General features: G+C 51.2%; 1 protein-coding gene across 3 annotated transcripts in view; it reads left to right on the forward strand.

The window, feature by feature from the left end:
* ARRDC1 (arrestin domain containing 1) overlaps positions 1–20,968 on the forward strand; it is a 68,658-nt gene extending 47,690 nt beyond the window's left edge. For 2 of the 3 annotated variants that reach the window (XM_073313932.1, XM_073313931.1), the window contains 6 exons: positions 8,472–8,522; positions 9,898–10,052; positions 11,459–11,641; positions 12,292–12,468; positions 13,178–13,589; positions 18,898–20,968. In XM_073313932.1, the coding sequence (XP_073170033.1) occupies positions 8,472–8,522; positions 9,898–10,052; positions 11,459–11,641; positions 12,292–12,468; positions 13,178–13,589; positions 18,898–18,962 (1,043 nt within the window). In that variant the 3' untranslated portion in view covers positions 18,963–20,968. Of the gene's footprint in view, positions 1–8,471; positions 8,523–9,897; positions 10,053–11,458; positions 11,642–12,291; positions 12,469–13,177; positions 13,590–15,978; positions 16,160–18,897 lie in introns of all 3 variants that reach the window. The other variant, XR_012155215.1, reaches the window with a different exon arrangement.
* Positions 20,969–22,019: the final 1,051 nt, after the last annotated feature.

The raw sequence follows: 22,019 nt of genomic DNA on the forward strand, positions 1-22,019 counted from the left end.
TGGTGAGGATATGTATGCTAACGATTGTGATAGGTTTGTCTGAGTAGCCCGTGTGGGACAGGGCATTGGAGTCTGACCATCTGTTGCTCTTAATGCTGATGGCCTCTTGTGGTTCATGCTGGAGAACTGGAATGGGGGCCTGGCTGCACCAAATTACCCTGTGACCGGGAATAGAGCCCAGGTATCCTGTTTCCCAGATCTGAGTTAACCATGAGAGCAACCGACCTTTCCAGGCCAACATCTCTTACTGGATACCCTAGCAAAGTCCAAATCCTTCTTTGAGACAGTGTTGCCACGAGGTAACAATGGCTTAGAACAGGGGTTGGCAACCTGTGGCATGCGTGCCAAAGGTGGCAGGTGAGCTGATTTTCCAGTGGCACTCTGCTGCCAGCCAGGGACCCGGCTGCAGGCCCCGCTCAGCCCGCTGCCAGCCTGGATGGAGCCTGCTGCCTGCCTGGGGTTCCATCGGGGAGGGGGCCCCCTGTAAATGTAATATTTTATTACTGGCGCACAAAACCTTAAATTAACGAGGACTTGGCACGCCGCTTCTCCAAGGTTGCTGACCCCTGGCTTAAAACATACTAAAACCTGTCCCATCGTTACCTCCACTGTAGGATCAGACAAAACGGCTGGGATGCAAAGCAGAGAGTCCCTTGTTCCCAGACAAATCCTTAGTTGGCAGTGAATGCAATGAGGAAAACTGTATGTGAGACCCTGGGACATTGTTCTCTGCTGTGCACAGTAAGACGGTCACAACTGGTGTTTAGCAGAACAACCTTAGTAATAAAGATCAAGCTCCTTCCAGTCTATGGCAGGTCTATGCTACAGAGTTAGGTTGAACTTGCGTCGACCTAACTCTGAGTGTCTACACTAGAATGGTGTTCCCACTGATGTGAGTCACCCACTACACCGACCTAATAACTCCACCTCTGCGAGAGGCGTTGCACTTAGGTCGATGTATTTAGGGCAACACAGTGTCTCTGTAGACACTGGGCTACTTGCATCGCCTGTTGGCTGACAGCCTGGAGCCCCGACACTGCCTCCCGGTGTGGGATGGGGAGGGGGAGAGCTCTCACTGGGAGGTGGCAGCAGGGCTCTCCGCTATGAGCTCCCAGTGGGCTCAATTTCATAGCAGGGAACCAACTGGCAATGAAATTGACATTCTTGTCAGTTTCATGGCTGAAACTTTTTTGCATTTGGTCTGGGTCTCCAGCTGTCAGCCCCAGAGCCTGTGGTCTCCAGCTGTCAGCCCAGCCAGAGACCAAATGTGACATAACCAGCTCCCTGATGTGAAATGGAGCTGTCAGCTGTCAGTGCCCCATGCTCAGGCTGTCAGTCGGTGCACATGCTCCTGGTGAGGACACGCACCACTGCCAGAAGCAGGGTAGCGTGGACATCAACAGCCAATTTAATTACCGCGGTGGCTTTTGATTTCCACACTAATTTTGTAGTGTAGACAAGCCATTCTTCCCCTCAGGAGTCTGTAGGGGAGATGTTTCAAAGGCCACAAGTTCTTCAACCTGGAGGAAAAGCTGCTGCAGGTGGAATCCTCATCACTGAGCCCTGCTGATCTAGCTGCCTCTGCTGCATAATGACTTTCTCGGAGGTATTTTTAGCTGCATGTAAATGTCAGGAAAAGCTTTTGTGTCTGCACAAACTACACCCTTTGTTCAGGCTTCTGGAAATCCTAAGTTAATCACTTGCTGAGGATGGTAACTCTCTCAACCCCTTCGTGCAGACTAGACAGTCTCTCAAGAGGAGACTCTGGGTATCCAAGTCGGAATGGGTGGAAGGGGGAAGAAATGGGGCTGAATTTGTGGGCTTTGCTTTCAAGACCTGCTTCACACAGCCTCTGACGGGGCAGCAATCCACACATAGGTTCCCTTAGAACACTCTTGTTCCAGACCGCAGGTGGGCACTTCTCATGTTGCTCTCAAAACACCATCTCTCGGCCCTGCTGGTTCCATGTAACGAGACTTTTAACATCAGGCTGCGGACTAAAGAGGAAACCTCCCCTTTTTTTGTATCTAAGGGAAAACCTTTTTAGTTAAAATTGGCTCTTAATTGTGCTCCCTGAGCAAGCTTTAATACAAGTAAGATCAAGAACAATTTTCTTATGGTGGTGCCCAAAGGCCCCAGTTAGGGAATTGGGGGAGCTATGGGGAGAATGGGAGTGTCTGTCTCTCTCCCACTTCTCATGATCCATGCAGTGCTTGTCCTCGAGGCCTTCCTCCTACCAGCAGGTCCCCCAGACTGACTGCCCAGCAGTCAGTGAGTGACAGCTGCTGGTGGATGTGAGATGTAGAAGCAGCAGTGAAGCACAGGACAAAACTTGTCACCGCTGACTCTGGACTCTGCTCCTGGCAAAGTGTGCTGTGTGCAGAGAGGGTGGATGGAGCCACCCTGTCCTGTCACCAGTGTGGCATCAACAAGAGGAGAGCAATCCGCTTGCTTCCAGGAACAGGGCTGTTCCCTCTCCTCTTTGGAATCCCACTAGGGTGCATCTGCCCAAATCTGTCTTGCACTGTGGACTTGCCTTCAACAGGAATAAACCAGAAGAGTGGCCAGTGTTTGGATCACATTAGCCCGGTCTACTAGTGCCTGAGCAAAGCTTTATCCCCTTCAGGCGGGGTATCTAATGCACATCCTCCACCAGGGTGAAGAAGGCTGCTTCTTCCCCTTCCCATCTCCCGGGGGCTTCAGGGAAGGGAGCACAGAAGCTAAGCCACACTGGCATGAGGTGGGATGGTGAGTCGTGGGACTCCAGCCATCCGGGCTATATACGGAGTTAGTGGAGATTACCCTTGTACGTTTCTCTGCAATAGCCTGTTGCCTCTCCCCCACACCTGCCTCCCAACTCTGCTCCCTCCCTGGTATTGGGGGGTAGGGGGGTGTTCCTCCACTGAGGTCTCTGGAGTTGCACCCACTTAGGGTGTGGGGGATTTGTGGCAGTAATGCAGGATGGAGCTTGTGCCCTGAATGGGTCAGACATGGCAGCTAATTAGAATGAGTCTCCCTGCTTTGTGTGCTTTGGGGGAGGGGGGCATCCCTTCCTCCAAGGGATAGCGAACAAGGAAGCTGGGAGGAACAACATGATTACTAAACACCCAGCTCTCGCTGGGATGAGAGGCAGCAAGCCAGTGACAGGGAATCCCTGCGCTGTGAAAGCTGCGTAATCTGCCAAGCAGGGTCCTCTGGAATGTTCACAACCCCTTGAAGCTGCCTACCGAATCTGTGGCTTTGGGTACGTCTACACTGCAAAAAAAAAACAAAAAAAACCCACCCACATCCTGCGGCAACAAGTGTCATAGCCCAGCTCAGCCAACTTGGGCTTGTGCTGCAGGGCTAATAGCAGGGTAGATGTGGCTCGGGCTGGAGCCTGGACTCTATGACCCGCTCCCCTTGCTGGGTTTCAGAGCCCAGGCTCTATCTAGCCCAAGTGGGAATGTCTGCACTGCTGTTCTTAGCCCCCATAGCGTGAGCCAGAGCCAGCTTGGAGACTCACCGCCACGGGGGTTTTCGCCGTGAAGATGCACCTTTAACTCCTTGCTTTGGAGCATGAACCCCTCCTGGTTTCTCCCCAAAGTGACATTTCGGTTGAGGGCTCCTAAAAATGCCAGACCCAGCTGAGGCTCTACCCACTCTAACACGCCCCCCGGTTCTGCCTTGTAACACCTGCTGCTATATTGCAGCCCTGAGCTTTGGCTGGCACCAAGGAAAGCTGCCGGTGCAGTGAGCCAGGAACATCTACCTGCCTCTAGCGGGGGCGCATCCTTCCAATCATCACAGTGACCTGCAGCCTCTTATTGTTCTTGACGCGCACTCAACAGCAGTGAGAACTGTGGGCTCCATCTCCATTCAGCCAGGAGCCTGGGCTCATTCCCCTGTGGTGGCTTAGCTGCTGTTACCCATGCCTTCAGACTAGGATGTGTTGCTCTGCCTGGGGATGTAGGCTGAAACCCTTCAGACACTCCAGTTTGCACCCCCACGTACATAGACACCCAGGAGCCTGCCTGTTGAGCTGGGCTCAGTCTGCTGTCCACCAAGACCTCTGGAGAACTCCTCATGTGCAGGGGGTCTCCTGGCGTAAAGCTGCCCTACCCTTGGCAGAAGGAGGGGGCCATCCATGGGCAGGACTGAGCGGGGACAGGGTGGAGCAACTCTGACCTGGGTCACCGTAGAGCAGACCTGAACTGGAGCCTCTCTCTGCCTTACAAAGCAGAGATTCGAGAGCATGTCGAGTTCCACTGGCTTCTCATTCCATTTCTAGTCCAGCATAATGGCCAGGCCCTAAAATTAAGGCCTGGCTACTGGCCATGAAGACATCCGCCTCTAGGCAGCTTCTGTCTCCAAAGGCTCACTTGATGGGATGCTGTGGTTGGCAGAGCCCAAGATGGCATTCTGGGGGTACTGGGGCTTTGGGGGAGGCTGGTCTCGCTTACCTTACTGAGCCTACGCCCGTGACTTTCTCAAGCATGGTGCAAACCCACCCTCGAGCAATAACGAAGACTACAGAGAATGACCCATTACTGTTCTGTGAGGAGGGGCCGGAAAAGTAATTTCCGGCAACAGCACAAATTGAACTGCAGGATGGTCCAGAGTAGAGTTCGTATTCAGTGAACTCTTGGTAATGGGAGCATCACAAATGGCACTGGTACCTTAAGGCCGCCCCAGTCTGTTTCCTGAGGAAGGCTGAGATCCACCCAGCGGAGCTCCTTGTCTCTGCTGCACTGATCACTTGCAATAACTAGAACAAAAGGTGGCCCAGCAGCAGCAATGGGCATAACTGACTTCGAGAGTCAGCACGGCCCTTGGAAGTGCAACTGTCTCAAGGGTGGCCTGGTCTGCATCCAGCCGGGCCAGGTGCTAGCAAGCCAGCCTCCATCTTATAGGAGGGCGCAAAATGCCAGACTTTTATTTCTCCCTCTTTCTCCCGCCCTTCCTCCCCCCCCCACACACTTTAATTGTTCTCATAAATAGTCTTTGTGTGCAGCCACCAGAAACCCTTCTGGGCACAGGTGCCTCTCCAAGGAAGAAGGCCGCATGTTGTCTCTTGTGTATCCTCTTTGGAAAGCTTCCAGAAAAGCAAAGCCAACTGTCCGATGCTGCAACCGGAAAGCTTCCAGAAAAGCAAAGCCAACTGTCCGATGCTGCAACCACACTTCAACTGTGTGCGGCTAGGGCTGAGAAGCCAAGACACAGCAGTCGGGGGTTGTGACTGTAGCAATCAACGCTTGATATGGAGCTTTGCATCTCCAAAGTGCTTTGCAAATAACTCCAGTGTGGTAGGTGAATATAGTACCCTGTTTACATGTGGGGAGACAGAGGCACACAGCTGAACTCATTTGCCTGAGGCCGTGGTGTGAGTTGATGGCAGAACTGGGGATTGGAAATCAGGTCTCCCTCACCCAGGCCGGTGCTTCAGCCATCCTATGTAGGAATTACATTGTTAGAGCGGTGGGGGTGGGGGGTTGGTTTGTTTTTTAAGTAGCTTCAGTGCAGCAACTTTATAGCATGATCTTTATCATGAATTGGTCTGCACTTCCTGTCGTTGTGTCTCAGTGCTGGGCAAATAAAGGAAACGAAAAAACTACTCCACACAGACACCTCCTCCAACCCCTCCTAAGAACACAAGTGTAACATTAGGATTTCCAGGGTATAAGGGGTAATTCCCAGCAAAGGCTTGTAGGCCTGCAATTGAAGAGTTGCTACAGAACACCACCTAGTGACTAAACTAGTTGTTAGACTTTAGCCTACATCTGGGTGGGTGGGTGTGGTGTTTTTGGTTTTTTTGGGGGAAGAGGGGAGGGAGAGGATTGAAAACCAGTCCAATAACAGCATGTCTAATGGATGATTCGCTTTCCTATCCTAAAGGACAAGGTGCTTATACATTGTTCAGTCACGAGGCATTTGGGAGGAATTAAGATCTTAATGCTTGTCACAGTCTGTGTGTCTTTCCATTGAAGGTCAGAGAGGCTTGTTTTCTGTATGTACTGAGTCGTGCAGCTGATTTCTCTCCCCCGGCATGCACAGCCCCCACAGCTTGGCTATGTGAATAAAACATTGTGAGAATTGCTAGCAAAGCTTGCAACCAGGCAGACCTTGATCCAAACTCCTCCAGCTCTGGAGAGTGAATGAAATCTCTGTTTGGAGTTGTAACAGGGTGGCATGCCCTTGGGCAGGAGAGCCTGGGGCCTAGCTGTCCCTGATCACCGAGTGAGCCCCACCTGAGGGCAGTAAGATCCGGAAACTGGTGAAGGGCTCCTGCAGAGAGACCAAGGGAGCTGTGACAGAAAGGAGGCTCCTAGATGGGAGTTGATCTTGGCGGTTTGAGGGCCGAGAGGCCAGTGCCGGAGGGCTGAGCTCTAGCTGGGAAGATGGCCTGGGAGACCAGACGGGGACAGAAGAAGAGCTCTGGTGGTGAAGTCTGGAATCTTGTGCAGCAGTGGACTTTCTTTTGGGGCCCTGACGACGTTAAGAACTCTCTGTTGTTAAACTGGCTCCAGGCAGTGGTGGTGCTGACCCGGAGAGAAGTTGGTCACAGTTCTGGGGCAGCCCTGAAAGGCAGGGTGGGAACAGAAGCAGGTGTCAGCAGAGGCACCCCGACTGCAAACAGGCCTTCAGGAAGTGGCCCACCCATTACAGGATTCCATGTAGCAAAAATGTCTCCCGCAAAGGGGGAAGAGAAACTCCATTGTTGTCAATGTCTCTTTCCCCGTCTGCGTCCAGTAATCTGCTTAGTCTGCTGACAAATGGGGTTCTACTACTAAACTGACTGTCAGCTGTCTTGTAGCCCATTTCTTGCATCAACAAATTAGCTAGCTTAGTTCTGGGTTTTGGCTCTGGCTTCCTAGTATAAGTTACCTGCAGAACATACACAGCTTCAGTGAGTCGGTAGCAGGTTCCTCTTGCTGTGCTGCCAATTAAAAACATCGCGTGTACATGTAAACAGCAAGAATGAAGAGGGTTTTACAAAATTGTTGTCTATTGCTGGAGATTAAATAGGTAGTAAGTATAACAGTATCACTTATCTGCCCTTAACTGCAATTTATCAACTGCTGATGAACTAGGTTGGAATCTAGAAATGAGAACTGTGCACAGAGCATTGCAGTTGGCTTGTAAATTTTAAAAGGCAGGATTGGCTGATGGCTTTAGCCATGCCAAGCTAATCTTGGCTCTTTGCTCTTTCAGAAGTGCTCCTACAGTCGGTTGCAATGCCATTAATGTGGTCCAAAGACGTTACTGCGAGTTGCTGCGTGGTCACTGGAGTTAAAGTAACAGTGGGTTTGGAAAAGGGGCAGCACGTGCTGAAGTGGAGAACTTGATGCCAAATAAAATGAAGTCTCTGGTACAAAATCTAAACCCTTCTCCCAATGCCTGATCAAATCAGAGTGTCTTCAATACCCACAACTGCTAAGGCAAACCACCAGACCGGCAATTATCTCTCATGTCACAGTCTCTTAGTCTGTTCCCGTCACAAAAGATGGACGTGGGACCCAGAAACCAGAGGTGCTGGAACTGAGGGTACTGCCGCACCCCCTGGCTTGAAGTGGTCCCCATTCTATATATGGGGTACTTTAATGGCTCTCAGCATCCCTGCCAGGAGCCCAGCTCTTTAGGTGAGGGCCTGCGGTGTAAGGGCCAGGCAGAACGGAGGGAGGGGAGACTGCCTGCTGTGCTAAAAGCACAAGAGTCATGTCTAGGATCTGCAATCTATCTAGGCCTGACGATTGCATTACAGGCCTTGTTCACTGTATGATCCTTACACTTGGTTGTGGAACAAATCCAATCAACTGCACTGAAGTCTTTTCAAGCTGATATTTGTGAGATCTCAGCCATGTCCTCTAAAAACCAGGACCAAAACTGTAGGGTCTAGAAGTCTGAAACTGTACTCTGCCTTTAACCCTAATGGGGCTCAGGAGTTCCAGCTTTGGCCCATCACTGATGAGAGCCAGAGACTGCAAAGCAACCTGCGTGAAGGAGGGGGAGTTTGGTCTTATCTAGGTAAATGGGCTCCGTGAGGGTGAGTAGCATGTGGAGAAGATTAAGATTATACTGGCTTGATACCACCAAAACTTTCCCCAAGCCCAGGACAGCCAGCACCATCCTGGCCTTGTTCACATGCATCTCCTTCCTGGGTCCCACACCCAGTCACCTGTGGCCAGCCAGTAGCTATAGACCTTGCTCCTCTGACCACTGCACCGGCTGCCCCCAGGACTCTGCCCCATAGCTCCTCTGTTGCTAGTGTTTAGACAGGTAAATGGATCTTGGCCTATTCCATGCACTGAGTGTGAGTGCTTCAGCTGTGGTGAGAAGAATGCTTTGTGGGGATGAGTCCTGGACATGTGCTCTCAGCTGGCAGTCTGTCTTCTCGGGGAAGCCTGTTGCTAATGCACTGATATCCTGTTTCAGGCTCAGTGCCTGGGATGCCTCCAGATTGTCTCATTTGCCTTTTGCTCTCTCTTTTGCAGGGGTTCTGACAGCTGGCGAGCACACCTTTCCCTTCCAGTTCCTGGTGCCAGGTATGGTGGAGATACTGACTGCTTGGGAGGCTCAGGGTTGTGAAAACATAGTGACGCTAGTGTTTCCGGGAGACTCTTCTCTCCTCTGCCTTATACAGTAAAAAGCGCATGCTGGCCAAGTGGGGAAAGGACCTTTGTTGTCAAGCCTCTAAGACCTTGGCTCAGCTAGGAGAAAGGGGGGGGGGGGGGTGAGATTCAGAGCTGGCTGGCTAATGGGATTTTTAAACATGACTTTAGTACCTATTGGAGACACTGGTGGGAGCCCAGAGTCAACCACAAACAGCTAGTGACTCTTGATGGTAGTAAAGCATGTCCGTGCCAGGTGCAAAGTCACATTTTAAGGTCATATCCACTGATATGTTTTCAAACCAGAGCTGTTCTCCTGGTCTAGTCGAGGCCTAAGAGCATATTAAGCATTGGAGAGCGCTGGCAGGAAGAGCACAAACCTTTATTAAAGAGAGACCCTCAGGGCTGCCTCTCAATGCACAGCTGGAGTTAGTCTTAAATTGAGCCCGGCTTTTTAGAAGAGCAACTTTGCTGCATAAATCTGGCCCTTCAAGGAATTATCCCTCTGGAGGTTGTCTTCATTAGAGAATCTCGGTGGAAACCCATCTCATTGGGAGCTGTTGGGCTGATGGGAGCCCTAACTTGTGTCTCCACGGGCCAAATTCAGACCCCTACACCCCTGCTGGTGAGAGCGATGATGGAAGCTGCACTGTAGTCATGCCTCTTGACCACACGGCTGGCTAACCCGAAAAGGACCTAGGCAGTTCTTCTTTGCCTAGTGCAGATGAGGCTCTGGGAACCTCTGGTACCTCTACAGCCATATTAACTAAACCACACAGTAGTAAAACTAGCTGGAAGCTGCTGGAGTCTGCCTGCATTAGCGACCCCACCTCCTCACCAGCGCTGGTGGGAAAACCGGTGGGAACTCTGTATTGTAAACTTCTCCAGAGCAGAGTGGGAGGACGATTGTCAGCTCCTGGGGGCAGGGACTGTCTCTGTTCACTGTTTTGTACAGCACCTAGCACAGTGAGGCCGGGTCTGTGACTGGAGCTCCTGGCACTACCATAGCACAAATAAGAGGAGTTAGTGCTGTCCCTGCTTCTGCATACACCATGGCTGCATGGCCCAGGTTGCAGCTTCCTTTTTACTGAAGGGGCAGTAGTCCTGATGGACCAAATTTGGTCCCTGATTCTTCATGCATAGGCTCAAATGCACTTGGGAGACCAACTCCCAAATAGTTGCAAGGTTCTGCCTCTCCTCTTGCTTTGAGCCACAGGAAAGTGTTTCAGGCTCTGTGGGTAAGGCCGAGCTCCCCTTTCGATGGCTTGAGGCATTCTCTTTTTGACTGCCTTCTCTCTTATGAATGTAGCATCAGCCCCCACATCGTTTGAAGGCCCTTTTGGGAAGGTGGTCCATCAGGTCAAAGCCGTGATTGATACACCCCGATTTGCCAAGGACCACAAGTGCAACAAGGTCTTCTACATTCTCTGCCCACTCAACCTGAATGACATCCCTGACATTGAGGTAAGAGAGCAGCAATGGGGAGAGCAAGAGGCTCTTGCACCCTTGAGCGTCTCCCACTGGAATAAAGGAGAAGCCAAGCATCCCTCTCCCCCATCCAGTGTCTCCCTGCGAAGTCAGGGCAGTAACTCGGAGGAGAGGGTCGCTCATGGAGCACATGGAACGAGATGCAATAGGGGTTAGCACGTTGCCACCCAAAGCACTGCAGGGCATCGTTGGTCTGGGCTGTAAATCCATGGGCCTGTTCCGCTGCCGTTTCCACTAGTGCCAGTGAGGCTAGTAGGATTCATTTCTTACCAGTATGCCACACCAGTTAAAGGCAGGGGGGTCGGGAGGGGATGTGACCTCCCCTAGCCTGGGACCCCCTGGTGTCCCCCCTCCCCTCCCCATGATCCATCCCACATTACCTGGGGGGGAGTGCTCCCAGTGGGTGGACCCAGCACAGCTGCTGTGTGGGATGCCAAGAGAAGAGGAACAATAGCCGGCCCAGTCGCACCTGCTTTGGGAATCGCCAGTGGAAGAACTTCAAACCAGCTCCCTCTGACAGCAGAGAATATATTTATTTCAGACACGCTGGCAACTGAGTCCACACCAGCAGCTCCACCGGCACGGCTGTATGCCCTAGCCACGCCCCCAGCCCTGTCTCCGGCAGGGCTGCTGTACAGACCCCAGACAGGAGACAGGGGCACGCAGCTGCATGGAATCCTAGGAGAACCGGGTGGCCCCACGTTCTGCTCCTGTGTCTTTCCAGTATGCCATACTGACTATAAATGGCTTATAGCAGACTAGACCAGACCACCCTACTTGCCCCACTGACTAGCGCAGTCCCCTTCATGCGTGGGCTGCAGAGATCTGCATGAGAACTAGCCTTTTTCTAGGTGATCCCACTGGGTGCAGGCCTGGGGGAGTGTGTAACCAGCCCCACTCTAGGGGTTGTTGTAATGACCCTTTGGGTCTAATGACACCATCCTCTGGCTTTTGCCAGCCTGGAATCTTTTCTGATGAATAGACCGTTGTTCTGGGGTGGCTGTCACTGCTGCTGTGAAAGGAATTGGGCACTGGCCCTTGATGAGATCACTATAAGCACGTATGGGCAAAGCAGCTGCTTTGTGTGTGTTTACCTGTGGTTTGCAGCAGCCCTCTGGGGACCAGCGACGTCTGCCCTACTCTGGAAGATGATCTGTGGGGTACAGTAGCTCATAGCGTTGTATTTGTCCCCGTGTGGGAGATGTGGCCTCCACTGGGAGGCGCGCTCAGCCTTATTCAAACTGTGTAGAATACCAAGCTTGTTGGAAGACCGGGTGTTTCGGATTTGGCAGGGGGAACCCAAGCCCTCATTCCCTTTGACCATTTTTTTTGCAAACTCCCTCTTGAGCCCCCGCGTCTGACCACCTGCTGTCCCCCCACAGCAACCGAACACCACGTCCATCACCAAGAAGTTCAGCTACAAGCTGGTGAAGAGTGGAAATATCGTCTTAACCGCCACCTCGGACCTCAAAGGTTATATCGTGGGGCAGGCGATCCAGCTGTGCACCGACATCGAGAACAAGTCTGGCCGGGACACTGGCACTGTGGCGGCCAGCCTCCTCCAGGTAAGAGACCTCAGCAGGGACTGGGACTGATGCTGGGCTGGCTCGGATAGAGCCACATCCAGGCAGATGCTGAGAGCAGTGTCTCAAGACTTGCTTTCCCTCCTAGGCGCAATGATGATATAAATGGGGGTCTGCTAAACTTGAAATCCTTGTGCATCTCCCTTCCCAGGTGTGTAGTAGGTGGTGATGGGAGGAGGTTAGGTGGAAACCAAATCCTTAGAGGGGATGCAGAATTAACTAACTTGGGCATGGGGTGGGAGGAGAGACGCCCCCATGAATGCAATCCAGGTGTAACTCAGTGAGCGGGCAGAGGGCAGGTTGCAGATCCTCATCCCACTCCGTGCCTACTCCACTGAGTCTCTTGCAGCATCAGCTAGAGAGCCTTGCTGCTTCAGCTCAAGCTGTAGCCGTCCATGCTTTCAGCTCTGGAGTCCTTGATTTAATCTCCAGTGTGTCTGCCAAGATGGCAACTGTCACATAATTGATACAGGGCAGAAACTCCATGTTGCTGTCTGTCACGCCAGACCTCTGCTTACTCTCACTCAGCAAGGGTTTCTAGTTCTTGGCAACTCTGAGCAATGCTGGAAGCCCAGTGAAACGGACCCTGTAGAAATTGTTCTGCTTAATCCCATCTTCGCTCTTCTCTATAGAAGGTCGCTTATAAATCCAAGCGTTGGATTTATGACTTGAGGACCATTGCTGAGGTGGAGGGCTCGGGGGTGAAGGCCTGGAAGCACGCGGAATGGAAGGAGCAGATCCTTGTCCCTGCACTGCCGCAGTCCATGCTGCAAGGCTGCAGCCTCATACATGTCGACTACTATATCCAGGTAGGTACTGCCCTGCCCTGCCCCTTCCTTACAGCAGAACATCCGTGAGGGCTGCCAATGGGCTGGGCCAGGGCTGCCAGAGTCCTTGGGGAGGGTGGAGCCAGAGGAGTTTCTGCCTGGGGGAAGAAGCTCTCCAAACAATACTGCGCTCCATGGAGTAAACACCACCTGGTCTGGAGGAGACACCTATGTGGTAGGACTTGCCTGTCAGGCTGCTCAGCAGATGAGTGTCTGCAGCTCCCTGGGTTACAGAGCTCCAGTCTGCTTCCCGGTTTTGGTGCGGGGCAATACTACAATCCCTACCCACAGATGCACGGTTTTACATAGGCTTGTTGCTGAAAAATGCTAACGGTGCAGTCCCAACCTCGGCAAGTCTGGGGTTAGCCAGTTAGAGATTGGAATAAAAGTGATGCTTCTGGCCAAGCTTTCAGCAGAGCTCTGCCCACTGGGTCCTGAGTACTTGGAAATTTGGCCCTGAGCTCTCTCAAAAACCTGGTTAAGACACCAAACAAGACCATGTGGGTGCTGCAGCATGAGACTGGGGACCTCCCAATAACTTGCTACCTTTCTGGCACATTTGGGCCTAGAACTGTAGCTGTCCTGTTAATCTCTGCTCAGTGGCTGGAACTGCCTGTGTTTGGAGCAACTGGGCCTTTGGCAGAACCTGGATTGACTGACTTGGATGCCTCTTGTTTTCTCCCCTCCCCAGGTTTCCCTGAAGTCGCCAGAGGTTTCAGTCACTCTTCCTATTTACATCGGCAACATCGCTGTGAACAGGGTTCCTCTGACCCCGGCTAGGTCGGTCCAGCACATTCCATCCGTTGTGGTACCATCCGCCCCACCAGAAGAGGAGGAAGCTGCCAGTGGCTATCACCCAATGGACAATGTTTCAATCCCCACCAAGAGCCATTCCCAGCTTCACACGTTCAGCTATGCTCCAGGACTGAGCCTCCAGGACGTAAGGCTGGATTCAGACCAGACTGCCTCCCCAAACCACCCCACACTTTGCTTGGCAACAGGAGCGACGGTCCCGTACTATGCTGAGGGGACAGTGGTTCCGGTTCCCACCGCCAGCTCTCTCATCTTGCCTCCGGAGTACAGCACGTGGGGTTACCCCAATGGTGAGCGCTCCCTCCCGGAGCTCTAAAAGAGCTGCTGTCTAGGTTGTGAGGGGAAATCAATCCAGTGGCTGTTGAGAGTGTAGACTTGTCCCTTACCCCGCTGCTGCCAGAGCAGTGGTTGAACCCCTGTCGTGTGGTAGTGGTTCTTTCCATGGCTGCTGAGCCAGGCCAGGACATGGGGAGAGCCATGTAGGAGGAGACCAGGCCACATGGTCTGTTAGTCAGAAAAGTCACAGGGTCTCTGTGTCCAGTAGCCTCCGTAAAGGATTCCCCCTTTATAGCCATGACAGTCATGTCACATGTCTACTATGAGGGAGGTGACCTACCCACAGCCAACATTATCTTGAGGATAGCTGTGGAAGTGGAGAAGATCTTTGCAAAAGACGGTATTGGTCCAACAGGATGGTGTAAATGTCTGGACCCATGCTGATGCTGTTGGCAACAGAACTGGAAAAGCAACTTTAACAGGAGTCTTTCCTTTGTGAATGGGCATTTGGTCTGGCTCAAAGAGGGGAAATTCTACATGTGTGATGAGATGGTCCAGCATGTAAGAATTTGGGAACTCCTTTATACATGAGGAGAAAATCCGTGGAACCTGCCTATCCCAGAACTGCCCATCTAGGGTCTGTGAGAGAACAGGCTTAGACCAAACCAATATCCTAATGCAATAAGAACACCCTTAGCACTCAGGGTAAAAACTGAGGCACTAGGTGTTGTCTTGGCTGTGTAACTGACCCAAACTGTTTCTTCGAGGCCAAACATCAGCAAACAAGGGATGGATGAATTGCAAGGGGAGTGAGAGGATGCTGATTGACGGGGAGGGGGTGAGATCTAGGGGTACTAACCTAACTGCTGCATAGGTAAGCAAAACCATCACTACTACTTAGAGTGCTAGTCCCTAAGTGTATTGTACATGCGGGTACGCACGCATGCCATGCACCTGAGACTGGAGATTTCTAGCCAGTAGTGTCTGTCGGTTGGTCCGCGGCTGCGGAGATGCCCTCCTCAGGCTCCGAACTGAGGGAATAAGAGTTGGTGCAGACAGAGACCTCTCCAGTTTCTTCTTACCACTGCATAGCCCGAGTTGGAATCTTCTGTGTCCATGGATACCTCCGTGTTTCGTCTTCAGAACCTGTAAATGTGTTGTACGTAGTCTTGGTGTTCGTTTGTCTTGTAGTAGTAAGCTTAGCTTGAGAACTGTCTCTATCCCCGTTCCTTCCCCGTGAGCATCAAACAACGGTGCTGCCTTTGTTGCCAGGAAAAGGATCGATTAAGTGCAGCATCTGTCACTCCGCTCCTTCCCGCCCCCGCCTTCCGAAACTTGTGAGGAGGGAGATCATCTGAGAAAACACCTTACGGAGATGGTTGAGACCTCAGTCAGATACAGGCCAGGGAGGCTCCCTCCTCCCTCACACACGCCATACATCGACTTCTACCAATGAGAAACAACCCTCCAAGCACGAGCTCCAGAGTTGCAAAACCCAAATAGTCATCAGCGAGGGCTGCTCATGAGAGTAAGGGGCACTCTCATGAGTACAAAGACCGATGTCTTTTCAGGTCTGCTCCCTCCCTGACTCGGTCAAGTCAAGTGAATCCTCGTGCCCGGATCCTAAGGCTTTAGCCAGCTTAAACCCTCTGATCATGAGGGTAAAGCATGAAGATGAAAGGATCTGCCATTTCTGACATCTCCAGTTGATAAGCCTAAGGATCGGCACACCAAGACCATCTCCGTTCCCAGTTAGACTCTTTGATGGTACCGACCCATTTCTGGACTAGAGACATGCCAGATCTGTTAGTCCCAACTGTAGAAACACCTCCTACTTCAAGACAAACCAAAACTGACACCTCGCTATAGGACAGTGTTCTCCAAACATTTTACACCTAAGATTACTTTTTGAATTTAAGGGCAACCCAGGATCTACCCTGCCCTGCTTGCTCTCCCTTCCCCCTGCTGCAGTCACTTTCACTGGGGTGGGCTCTGGTCTGGGGCTGAGGGCTTCACAGTGTGGGAGGGGGCTCTGGTTGAGCCTGGGGCAGGGGGTTTGGGTGCAGGAAGGGGTGAGGTGTGCAAGCTCTGGGAGGGAGTTTGAGTGCAGGAGGGGGCTCCAGGCTGGGGCAGAGGGTTGGGGTGCGGGAGCAGGCTCAGGGCTGGGGATTGGGGTGTGGCCTTCTGCTGGGCAGCACTTATCTCGGGTGGCTCCCAGTTGGCAGCGCAGTGAGGCTGAGGCAGGCTCCCAGAAGGGGCCAACATGCCTCTGTTACCAGCATGGGGCTGGGGCAGGCAGGGAGCCTGCCTTAGCAGCAGCCCCGTTGCACCACCAGAGATCCTCTAGGATCGACTGGTTGGTGACCACTGCTGTAGGATATCTTCACCCTCCCCTTCTTTCAGGGCTTGAGACATTTTGACACTGGAGGAGGAAACCTTGAGGAAATGGAAATGCTCCCCACTCCCATCTGTAGGCAGGAGCTTTACCCACCAGTGCAGACGGCTCTGCTGGTTGAACAGGAGCCAGCTTTCTCTCCCGATGGGTTGGAAGCTCCAGATGAACCATCATTCCCCACATAGGGAGGTGAGTTCAGACAGACTCAAAGATCTGGAGTCCATCCTCCACCCAGATACTATTATCCGAGGGACTGATGGTCTGTGATTCCTTGGGATCCCCCGCAATTGGTCAGCCCTTCATATTGGACCTGTTAGGGTCTATAGGATCCCTACTTTAGACACCTTTGATCCATCCATGAGTCCCATTGACCCTCTTCTACACTACACCAACCAGCTCCATTGTAGTAAGAGGGAGAAGAATTTCAAGCCAGATCTGGAGCGACCAATGGGTGTTTCCTTGCCTTCACCAAATGAGGCAATTTGTCCCTTCTTCCCTATCCCTGCGTAATGGCCACAGGCAATATCAGGAGCTCCTGCAGAGAGTGGTGAATGAACTTCAGGTTTCACTTGAGGATGTCCAAGATACTCAGCACACAGTCTTTTACATCTTGTAGCCTTCTGCTCCCAACCAAGTAGCCTCCCAGTAAATGAGGGCATCCTGGAACCAGACAAGGTAGTGTGGCATTCTCCAGTCTCCTGTGCACCACCCCAAAAAGGGGCAAGAGGTGATATATTTGTACCAGCCAAGGAGTGGAGTTTTTCTCACACACAGCACTCAGCTCCCTGGCAATACAAGACGCCTCCGAGATCTAGCCTGCAATGTCCCAAAGCAGCACCTGTGGACAAGAGCTCGAAATGGCTTGATCTTCTAGGAAGGAAGGTATTATCTTCTAACAGCCTTCAGTTTCATATTGCTAACTACCAGGCTCTGTTGGTAAAATAATTTCAACAGTTACTGGGAGTTTGTCCCTGTAGTCCAAAATTTTCCTCAAGAATTTCAAGACTTCATTGAGGATGGCAAATTGGTGGTGAAAACACCAAACAAGTTGCCATGGATGCTGCTAACATGGCATCTAATGGGTTGGAGACAGGAATACTCATGAGGCAGGAGTCTTGGCTACACTCCTCCCAAGTTTCTCTGGGAGGTTCAGAATGTCCTAGAGAACTTGCCCATCGAGTCTAATCTATCTAGTGTGAAGCCTGAGTCTCTAGGACAGTCCTCTGCTCCCCAGGCATTTACACCCCTGCCCCAAAGAGAAAGCACAAATGTATGAGCCGAAACTGCCTCCTCCACCATTCCACCACCAGCGCCCTTTCAAGCCACCATGCAAATGTCTGAGGATACAAAGATGTAGGTATTTATCTCCCTGTGTCACAACTGCAAATACTCCAGCCACATCCATCACTCAGGGATTACTTTTTGATGGGATGATCAAGAACCTCCTACCCCTACTGATGCCATCCACTTCTGCCCTCTGGACCTTGGGTGGCCACCCCGTCCTCTTTGCCCACAATTGGGTGGTTATCACAACAGACCAGTGGATATTAGAAATCACCCACTGCAGCTACTCTGTAGAATTCCTCTCCCCTTCCTGGTTCCTCTTCGGGGACCACTCGTGAGGAGATTCTCCATCCAACAAGGGGCTATAAAACAAGTGCCACCTCAGCACCAAGGGAAAGGTTTCTACTCCCCATATTCCATCGTTCCCAAGAAAAAGGGAGGATGGAGACCTGTTCTCGACCTTCAGCAATTAAATGTTTTTATTGGCAAATCAAAATGCCAAATGGTTAAGCTGGCATAAATAATCCCCTTCCTGGTGGAGGGAATGTGGTTTGCAGCTCTCAGCATGAAAGACACTCTCACATTCATGTGGACGTTAACCTGGAGCTCCATTCATAACATTAGGCCTTGTCTGCAGATGCAGCTAAGGGGAGAGGGGGCAGCAGTATTAGACCTCTATACCAACTGCAGCCTTGCACCTCCCCCCCACACACCTCTACCTCTACCTGACTTGAATACAGTTTACCAATAACCCATGCGTGGAATACACATAGGAACATACACTTTAAGAAGAAATGGAGGCTACTTACCTGTGACTGGAGGTTCTTCAAGATGTGTGGTCCCTATCTGTATTCCACTACCCACCCTGCCTCCCCTCTGCTGTGGATTGTATCTGATCAGCAGAAATAAAGGAACTGGGGAGGTGTTGATCTGCACCTTCTCTTATCCCCTGGGTTTGGAGCAGGAGGAGGAGAACTGCAAGCACAGACCAACGGACGCTCTTCCTCAAATTCTCCAATCTCCGGCACATGGTATGCTTGTGTACGCACGTGTTGAACGCAGATAGGGACCACCTGTAAAACTGAGTATTTTCCCACTTGTAAAACTGAGTGTTAATCCCTACCAGACCAGGGAGTTGTGAAGCTTAACATTTTAAAGAGCTCTGAAGGACTATGTAAGTGCCTGTGTTGGTGGCCATCCACCTAATTGAAAGTACTTTTTCTTGCATGAACAGACAAATTATAGGGGTATGAGTGTCTTTCAGTAGCTACAGGCTGTCCTTTACTGCCTCTCAAGTGATCAGTTCGTGTACTTCCCAGGTCAGATGGCAGGGCTGGGGGCTGCTTCTCTGGTGTTCTGTGGTCCACAGTGTCATTCCTAGCTCCTCTGCCCTCTGGTTCATGCCCTGAAAGGAGCAGAATGGCAAATTGTCCACAAAAAGTCACTCACTCAATTGTGCGTCTCTCTTTATGGGCTCTAGTCCTGTAAAGTCCGAGACGGTGGGGTTTTTTTTGGGCCATTGGCTTCAGTGGGATTTGTATCTGGCCCTAGCTGGAGGAGCAGAGTGGTGGGAGGGAAACCTTCAAAGTAAGCTGTACAATCTGACTCCTAAACTTTTTTTTTTTTTTCCCTCTCCCTGGTAGAGGCACCCCCTTCCTACGAACAAAGCTGCAGCACCGCCAACTCCAGCCTCAGCAATGGCAACTAGCCCTGTGCTTGGAACCTTGACGACAGTGCTGTCCCCATCTGCTGCCAAGTCCGGTACCGCGCAAAGCATCTCTTGTACTTGGGGCCACCAGCTACTCCTGGGCTGAGATTTTTTTTAAGTCTTTCTTTTTTTATTTTAAAGAAATAGAGCGGTGAGAAGCAGTGTGAGGCGTAGTGTATGTGGGGTGGGGAGGGGAATTGTACAGCCTCTTCACACCCGCTCTCCTGACACACCGGGGCAGAGACGTTACCTGCCCTCGGGATGCCTTGCACAATGGTCTGTGTTCCTGTACTGTAATCAACACTTTATTTAGCACCTGTGATGCCTTATCGAAAATGCTACTGAATTGTTGTCTGTCTGCGATAGCAGGCTTGTGTGGATTCATTTGATATATTTTTTGTGGTGGGTTTGAGTGCTTTTTCTAATCAGGACTGGGCTCAGCAGCCTCGGTCATTCTTCCATGTGGGCCTTTGGTGTAGCTGACTTCCTCAAAGCCCTTCCTACCTGCTCTGCACCCCTACTTTACACCAAATCAATGGGGCAATGTCTGCCACCATAGGAGATCTCCAGAAGGCACAGCCACAGCACAAAGGGGTAAAAAGGGCCTATAGGGCAGGCTCTCTGCATTGCCATGCTGCAAAGTGACTGGCCAGCTTCCAACAGTTGCAAGCGAAAACATTGCCAGTACGTGATGAGACAAGGGGGCTTCTGTAGCCATGACCTTGATCTAGGCACTCATCAGGAACCCTAGCAGGATTCCTACTGGGGATAGTCCCAGGTGGTGAGGAGGGGAAGAAGAGTGATATACAATTTAATACCTTTCCATGGCACTTTTTGAAGCCAGTCTTTAGAGGTCTCCTGCAGGAATAGAATTGTCTATAAAAATCTTATAGGATTTTCTGAGCAACACCTGCAGCACCCTATTGGCTTCATCCCTTTTAAATTCTTAGGACTTTGGTATAAAGGGGATAAGCTCTGCCATGCCAGCCAAATCAGCTGCCAGAAACCTCCCAGGCACTCGGTCTGCAAGTGGCTGATAGCTCCTGCTCTGGAGGGCGTAACCTCTTCGTTCCCACAATCCACTGCTCTCAGCCAGCTGGAAACTGACAATCAAGCTTCAAACTTCCATCTAACACTACCTCTGAGTTCTCCCAAGGGGCTTCATGGGGAACCCCACCCTTTGAAATGACCCGAAAGCAGGAAATGCTCTCCCCGCAAAGAGCCTTGCTGTCCATTGGATGGAAGTGCCAGAAAGGCCCGTGGACTGTGACCTACTCCTGCTTCTCACCCCATCAAAGCTATCTGCAGCTCCACCCCCAAACTTGTGCAGTCCTGGGGAAAAGGCTGATTTTCCATTGGAGTAGGGTTCCCTGGCTTGTAAGGAAAACCAGCTTTGCAAGCTGCAGTGCAAAACCAAACCAAATGAGCATGCTCCAGGGGCAGAGGTTAGGGGCATTTAGGGGCAACATCTCCAACAGTGGGCCTCTGACAGGGTGTGTTTTTTGTTTTGTTTGTTTGCTTTGTTTTTTGAGGGTGCCCATCTTGACCTCGTACCAGTGTGATGATCAGAAATGCTGATCACCTGCAGCTGCATTTGACATTGCTGGGTCCTGCAGACACTTTTCACCTGTGAGTGCTGAACCCAAGATAAGGGGTCTCAAGCTGCACACCCTATAGCAGAAGCCAATTCTGAGAGCGGAAGCCTTTCTCTCATCCCCGCTTCCACCTGCCTCTACCTAACCCAGGGCTGGCTGCTGGGGGACAGCTCTCCCTTTTCTGTGCAAATGTCATTAATTGTGTGGAACTGCTTTGGGGGAAGGGAGGATGGGCGGGGGGGGGGGAAACATTCCCTAGCAGCACTGGCATGCTCTCTCTCTCTCTGCACCCATAGTTATAAAATGATTGTCCAGGTCCATAAATATATGAAATACAAACTTGTTTTTAATGACTGAATTCATAACAAATAAAATTTTAATGCTGTATTTAATAAATTATTCTGAGAAAAATGGAGTGATTCTTGCAAAATGATCGTTTCTATATGTACACGTGGCCCAGAACTCTGCACCTGCGATTTGGGATCACAGGGGATGTGTATGGCCCTTTAACTGCCATGAGAGGGAGGTGCTTTCACAGGAGTGGTTCTGCGTTTCCAGCAAGGGTCTGATGTTTGCAGACACATCTATTCATTCTGTAGCCTAATGATTTTGGGATGGGGGAGTAGCCATGTGTCTTAATGGCTGAATCTCATTTCCTAATCACTAGTGAATTGCCTGCTGTTAAAGCTACCCTATAATGGGGTAGAGTCTGATCCTCAGGTGTTGAGTTCCCTCAACTCCCATTGGCTTGGATCAGCGGGGGGGTAGCTGCTAGATTAGTTCACTACCTCTATTATGTGCCTTGCTGTGCTGAGAACGTACAGTTCATCAAAATGGCCAGCAGGTGCTGTCTGATCACTGGTGTGGTCTGAGCTCTCTGCAATTTAGTATGCAGGCTCGATGCAAACTAGGGAATTAGAGGAGGAAAATCTAATCCTAATCCAATCCAGGAAACAGGAGGATGGAAATGGAATAGCCAAGACTTGAGAGAAAAGGTTGGCGCCTAATCAGTTTGTACCCACTTCTTGGCACAACGCTCCTAGAAAGTACATTTTAAAAACAAACAAATCCACGAACCATTGGTTGTAGACATGCTGCAGCTCTCCACCTGCATCATCTCCGAGAAAAGCAGAACTAAAGAAAAGCTAGAGCCAGGAAATTCTTTATTATCCACACACACAAGGCAGTGATGCCTGGGCTGTGGACGTGAGCATGTAAGTGGCATGGCCCTTTTAAGAAGGTTTTGATGACACTAGTAATATCACCAAGGCACGGGAGGGAAATTAAAAGCCACTTACTGCTGCTTTCCCAGTTTTGAAGGATGGCTCAGACTCATGAACCAGATACAACCTCTCCAGTCATGCCTGTCTGTTTCCATGCTGAAGGGGCTGGTGCTGCTCCCTGTAACTATTCATGGGATGCCCCAGGACCAAGCTCACTTATAAAGAGAGGAAAGTTCATC

The sequence above is a fragment of the Lepidochelys kempii genome, chromosome 16 (assembly GCF_965140265.1).
Source record: "Lepidochelys kempii isolate rLepKem1 chromosome 16, rLepKem1.hap2, whole genome shotgun sequence".
NCBI classification, from domain to species: domain Eukaryota; kingdom Metazoa; phylum Chordata; order Testudines; family Cheloniidae; genus Lepidochelys; species Lepidochelys kempii.